The sequence below is a fragment of the Mizuhopecten yessoensis genome, unplaced genomic scaffold (genome assembly GCF_002113885.1).
Source record: "Mizuhopecten yessoensis strain PY_sf001 unplaced genomic scaffold, ASM211388v2 scaffold10363, whole genome shotgun sequence".
NCBI classification, from domain to species: domain Eukaryota; kingdom Metazoa; phylum Mollusca; class Bivalvia; order Pectinida; family Pectinidae; genus Mizuhopecten; species Mizuhopecten yessoensis.
Genome location: NW_018408509.1, coordinates 157,504 through 164,051, shown reverse-complemented (window position 1 = coordinate 164,051; position 6,548 = coordinate 157,504). Strand labels below are relative to the sequence as shown.

The window sequence follows — 6,548 nt, the reverse complement described above, 5'->3', positions numbered from 1 at the left end:
ACCACCACACTGAGTTACCATGATGATACCACCACCACACTGAGTTACCATGATGATACCACCACACTGAGTTGCCATGGTGATACCACCACCACACTGAGTTACCATGATGATACCACCACCACACTGAGTTACCATGGTGATACCACCACCACACTGAGTTATCCTGGCAATCTGGAATATAGAGAAATTGCTGCTTATTTTTCCAGAAAACTTTCGAAAACAGGTCGCAGGTAAAACTAGAAAAAATAATATACCTGCTGCAATGATGTTACCAAACATCCAAAATGTGGCTAGGACACTTATCATAGTTCCTCGCTTCTCTTTGGGCTGGAATTCAGTAAAATAGGAGAAAATGACAGGAATGCTACCTCCAACACTGCAACAGTAAACACAAAGTCACAGTTATTTATATCAACACTGTAACGGTAAACACAAAGTCACAGTTATTTATATCTTCACTGTAACAGTAAACAGAAAGTCACAGTTATTTATATCTACACTGTAACAGTAAACAGAAAGTCACAGTTATTTATATCTACACTGTAACAGTCAACAGAAAGTAACAGTTATTTATATCTACACTGTAACAGTAAACAGAAAGTCACAGTTTTTCATATCTTCACTGTAACAGTAAACAGAAAGTCACAGTTATTTATATCTACACTGTAACAGTAACCAGAAAGTAACAGTTATTTATATCTACACTGTAACATTAAACAGAAAGTAACAGTTATTTATATCTACACTGTAACAGTAAATAGAAAGTCACAGTTATTTATATCTACACTGTAACAGTAATCAGAAAGTCACAGTTATTTATATCTACACTGTAACAGTAAATAGAAAGTCACAGTTATTTATATCTACACTGTAACAGTAACCAGAAAGGAACAGGTATTTATATCTACACTGTAACAGTACACAGAAAGTAACAGTTATTGATATCTACACTGTAACAGTAAACAGAAAGTAAAAGTTATTTATATCTACACTGTAACAGTAAACAGAAAGAAACAGTTATTTATATCTACACTGTAACAGTAACCAGAAAGGAACAGGTATTTATATCTACACTGTAACAGTACACAGAAAGTAACAGTTATTGATATCTACACTGTAACAGTAAACAGAAAGTAAAAGTTATTTATATCTACACTGTAACAGTAAACAGAAAGTAACAGTTATTTATATCTACACTGTAACAGTAAACACAAAGTAACAATTATTTATATCTACACTGTAACAGTAAACACAAAGTCTTGATTATATGTACTGGAAAAAATGTGATAGCACTAAATGAAAGTTGCAGGACTTAAAAGAAGACTCACCCTATTCCACTGACCAGCCTCATCAACAGGAAAATCCAGAAGGACTGACAGAAACTTGATGAGAGTGCTCCAAGTCCATTGACGGTCAGTGAACCAAGTAAGACTTGTCTACGGCCGAAGTGGTCAGCAAGTGACCCCCAACCATAACCACCTAACATCATACCTGTAATCAAAGGTAACCACCTAACATCAAACATGTAATCAAAGGTAACCTCCTTGCATCATACCTGTAATCAAAGGTAATCACCTAACACCATACCTCTAATCAAAGGTAACCACCCAACATCATACCTGTAATCAAAGGTAACCACCCAACATCATACCTGTAATCAAAGGTAACCACCTTACATGTATCCTACCTGTTGTCAAGGTAACCACCCAACATCATACTTGTAATCAAAGGTAACCACCCAACATCATACCTGTAATCAAAGGTAACCACCCAACATCATACCTGTAATCAAAGGTAACCACCTAACATCATACTTGTAATCAAAGGTAACCACCCGACATCATACCTGTAATCAAAGGTAACCACCCAACATTATACCTGTTATCAAAGGTAACCACCCAACATTATACCTGTAATCAAAGGTAATCACCAAACATCATACCTGTAATCAAAGGTAACCACCCAACATCACACCTGTAATCAAAGGTAACCACCTTACATGTATCCTACCTGTCGTCAAGGTAACCAGTTAACATCATTAGTCACAAACCGCAACAATGGCTGTCATCAGATTAGAACAAATGTACACACTGAATGAATTTCCTTAAAACATTTAGAGCATTATTTAAGGATAATATTTAAATTTGTAGATTATTTCATTCTGGTACAGGACCTATGAGTGGTTTTTTTAAATCCATCAAGGAGGCATGGTAGACTCGTGGTAAGACGCCGGGCTATAGGAGGCATGGTAGACTAGTGGTAGGACGCCGGGCTATAGGAGGCATGGTAGTCTAGTGGTAAGACGCCGGGCTCGTGACCAAAGGGTTGCAGGTTTGAGTCACAGCACGGCACTGTGTTGTATCCTTCAACAAGATACTTTACTCCGCTTGTTCCAGTCTACTCAGCTGTAAATGAATACATGGTTGGGTAGTGCTGAAACAGCTGAATGCTAGCTGTGAGCGCCGAAATGGCAGCACCGGCTGTATGCTCCCCAGGGAGTTGAGAAAGATATTGGCTGGATGCAATAGGCCCTATAACCACGGATAATAATTTGTGAACCGCTTTGAGACGACTTAGGACCTAGGTTGTGATAAAGAGGTATATAAAAACATGGAGTTATTATAATTATTATTATTTAACATGGTATTACTCTATTTACAGCCAGGTGATACTTTGCAACACTCAGTAAGATGTGTTTACTACCTGGATGAAGACTATTAGAACAACACCTACCAACAAACATGATGGAGTTGAGCCAGCCTTTATCATTAGAGGTCAGGTGAAGATCACACTGTGCAGCTGGCAACACAAACGAGATGGACAGTACTTCAATGGCATCACTGGACACAGCCCATCCACACAGTGCCAGCACCAAATAGTGAAACTTCCCATACCCTGAAGTCAAAAGGTAACATCAAAACAATGAACACAATCATGAAAGGAATGATATAGCCTGAGGTTAATAAGGCACAGAGGGCCTTTCTTTATCAACTAAATGTTAAAGCATTCAATGACAAAATATAAACAAGAGGCCCAATGGGCCTGAATCGCTCACCTGGTATTAATCTTACACTTGTTATCTTATAAGTGGCCTTAATTACAGCTACATGCCAGTGTTTGATTCAAAAGAATCTATTAAAAGATTTTATCAAGTGGCACATGTGACCTTGAAAGTCAAACAAGGACATTAAGTTGACTTTATAGCCTTTTATACCAGCATGCTTCTAGCCAAATATCCTTACCCTGGACCTTGAGATTATTTAGAAGTTGTTTTTAACTCATTTGACCCCTGTGACCTTGCAAATGGGTGAAGGTAGTTCATTTGAACAAACATGGCAACCTTCATCCATGCATGTAACTGGCAAAATACCATCACTCTTGTCCTTTTGGTTATAAAGAAGTTGTTTACATTTTTGACCCCTGTGACCTTGAATTATCTTGAATATATTTCAAGGTCATTCATTTTAACAAACTTTGTAGCCATTTATCCCAGCATGTGAATGGTCGATTACCAACACCCTGGGCCTCTTGGTTATTCAGAAGAAGTTGTTAAAAGATTTTAAACATATTTAACCCTTGTGACCTTGGATATAAGTCAAGGTCATTCATTTGAACAAACTTGGTAGCCCTTTATACCAGCATGTTACTGGACGAATATCATCACCCTAGGCCTCTTGGTTATTCAAAAGAAGTTGTTTTAAAAGTTTTCAACATATTTAACCCCTTGGACCTTGAATATAAATCAAGATCATTCATTTGAACAAACTAGGTAGCCCTTCATCCCAGCATGTTACTGGACGAATATCATCACTCTAGGCCTCTTGGTTATTCAGAAGAAGTTGTTTTGAATGTTTTAAACATATTTGATCCTTGTGACCTTGAATAAAAGTCAAGGTCATTCATTTGAACAAACTAGGTAGCCCTTTATACCAGCATGTTACTGGACGAATATCATCACCCTAGGCCTCTTGGTTATTCAAAAGAAGTTGTTTTAAAAGTTTTCAACATATTTGACCCCTTGGACCTTGAATATAAATCAAGATCATTCATTTGAACAAACTAGGTAGCCCTTCATCCCAGCATGTTACTGGACGAATATCATCACTCTAGGCCTCTTGGTTATTCAGAAGAAGTTGTTTTGTATGTTTTCAACATATTTGACCCCTTGGACCTTGAATATAAATCAAGATCATTCATTTGAACAAACTAGGTAGCCCTTCATCCCAGCATGTTACTGGACGAATATCATCACTCTAGGCCTCTTGGTTATTCAGAAGAAGTAGTTTTGAATGTTTTAAACATATTTGATCCTTGTGACCTTGAATAAAAGTCAAGGTCATTCATTTGAACAAACTTGGTAGCCCTTTATCCTAGCATGTTACTGGCCAAATATCATCACCTTAGGCCTCTTGGTTATTCATAAGAACTCTTTAAAAGATTTAAACATATTAGACTACTATGACCTTGAAAATGGATAAAGGGTCATTCATTTGAACAAACTTGGTAGCTCTTTAACCCAGCATGCTACTGGCCAAATTTCATCATCCTAGGCCTTTTTGTTACAGAGAAGAAGTTGTTTAAAGTAAAAAGTTGAAGCCAGACAGATGGACGATGGACGGACGATGGATGGTTATGCCATGGGACTAAGTCCCAAGGTGTGAGGCTAGACTTTGGGGCTAATACTTGTGGTATGAATGCCTCACAAAGGCTGCACATATAGAGTGGCATTAGAGGATGGGGCTATCAACAGTTACCATGTGAAAGGGAGTTATAGTCCGAAACGAATGTGATTTACAAATACCTAACTTTGTTTCTTTCAAAAAGATTAGCATATTTACGGTTATCAAGGGATTGATTTAAACTGATGGGTGAATTGTAATGATAATTTATCCCTGGGATCTGCAAGAGGTGGTTCATTTTTTTTCAACATAGAGACTTCAAGAAGGTGAGGGAAAGGCACTCAGGCACCAACCACATTCACTGAATACAACGTATGGGCAGATCCATGTATTATGGAACCATACTCAAGCTTGGATCGTATAAGTGACTAATAAAGGCACAACAATACTCTACTCACCTGTTTTGCTAATTGCTTCTTCATAAGTGACAGCATATTGATTGTCTGTAAAGTAGAAAACACAAAGTTTAAGGCATTGTTATTGGTATTTTCCTGCGGTTCGCAGTAAAAGCAGGAAATATATGTCTGTTCGTATTCGCTAGGAGCTGTAATCTGATTGGCTGGGTGTAACGAGGTGCTGTTGCATGTGCAGGTGACGGTATAGGGTGGGAGAGTGTGAAAGCTGGTCATTCTAGCCTGTTGAACCTGACCCAGACGGTTGGGTTTCTATACAGTAAGAAGATGGAGCCGGCGGTAGCGCAAGCTATGCAGGTAGCACAGACAAACATGATGGAGAATTTGGAGCGTATAATGACAGCAAAGTTAGACAGGTTTCAGCAACATATAGCAGATTCTCAGAGAGTTTTGAGCGAGGTACAGTTGGCGAAGTTTGAGACAATGACAAAAGACTCGTACAAGTTTATTAAAAAAGGTAATGAAGAACAGCACAAAGTTAATACAAAGGTGAGGCAGGCAATGAAGGAGGCAGAAGCAGCGTTGAAGGAAAAAGATGGAGAAGAGGCCATGGACATGATATCTAAAGGTATTGATATTTTGGACCACAGACAGAAATTAATTAAAATTGCTGATAGTTCAGAGTTTGGTTGGAGGACTGTTTCTGAATATGAAAAGAAGGAGTTGGCAGACGATTCAGAGGATGAGAAAAGGATGGTGAAAGCAGAGAACAGAGCACAGAAGAAGTTTAAGCAACAGATGATGCAGAGGAGAACCAGAGCACAGCCCCGTCGAACGCACCCCTACGCCCAGGCCCCGGAACCGGAAGTCAAAGGGAATAATGTGGATGGAGTGAGAAATAAGAGTGGGAATGGATCAGCGCGTCGTCCCGGGACCTGCTTCAGCTGTGGGAAGGCGGGGCATTGGCGTTTTGAGTGCAGGGAGATACTCAGTAACGTGGAGGATTGAAATGCTAAGATAAGTATTGAGAAAAAGAGAATAGATGAGAGCTCTGAACACATTTTTTGTGGGAAAGTGAAAGTAGAGTCGCCAGTGGGCAGATTGAAAAGAGCATATGATTTTTGGGTTGGTATGGGCTCAGATAAGGCCGTTTTGGAGGTGATAAGAGAGGGATATAAAATCCCTTTTGTCACATTACCAGGTCCAGATGAAATTAAAAATAATCGGTCAGCGAGAGAGCATGGAGATTTTGTAGAGCAGGAAATAGCAAAGCTTCTCGAGAAAGGTTGTATTTCGGAATTTGAGAATAAGCTGTATGTTGTAAATCCATTAACGGTTGCAGAGAACAAAGGAAAAATGAGAATGGTCCTAGACTGTAGGCACATCAATCCTCATATTTACAAGTCGAAATTCAAATATGAAGACAATGTAGTAGCCAAAGATATTTTTTCAGAAGGAGATTTTATTTTTGGTTTTGATTTAAAATCAGCCTATCACCATATTGAGATATTCG

At 38.7% G+C, this 6,548-nt stretch overlaps 2 protein-coding genes across 4 annotated transcripts in view; both read right to left on the bottom strand.

The window, feature by feature from the left end:
- The window catches only part of LOC110460353, a 3,572-nt gene extending 3,356 nt beyond the window's left edge, over nucleotides 1-216 (bottom strand). Inside the window, exon 1 of the mRNA XM_021513220.1 lies at nucleotides 6-216. Within this exon, the coding sequence (XP_021368895.1) occupies nucleotides 6-138 (133 nt within the window). The 5' untranslated portion in view covers nucleotides 139-216. The remainder of the gene's footprint in view (nucleotides 1-5) is intronic.
- The window catches only part of LOC110460352 (synaptic vesicle glycoprotein 2C-like), a 54,424-nt gene that overhangs the window by 22,888 nt on the left and 24,988 nt on the right, over nucleotides 1-6,548 (bottom strand). For all 3 annotated transcript variants that reach the window (XM_021513217.1, XM_021513219.1, XM_021513218.1), the window contains exons 3-6: nucleotides 5,081-5,125; nucleotides 2,737-2,898; nucleotides 1,332-1,494; nucleotides 258-379 (exon numbers count right to left, since the gene is read on the bottom strand). In XM_021513217.1, the coding sequence (XP_021368892.1) occupies nucleotides 258-379; nucleotides 1,332-1,494; nucleotides 2,737-2,898; nucleotides 5,081-5,125 (492 nt within the window). The remainder of the gene's footprint in view (nucleotides 1-257; nucleotides 380-1,331; nucleotides 1,495-2,736; nucleotides 2,899-5,080; nucleotides 5,126-6,548) is intronic.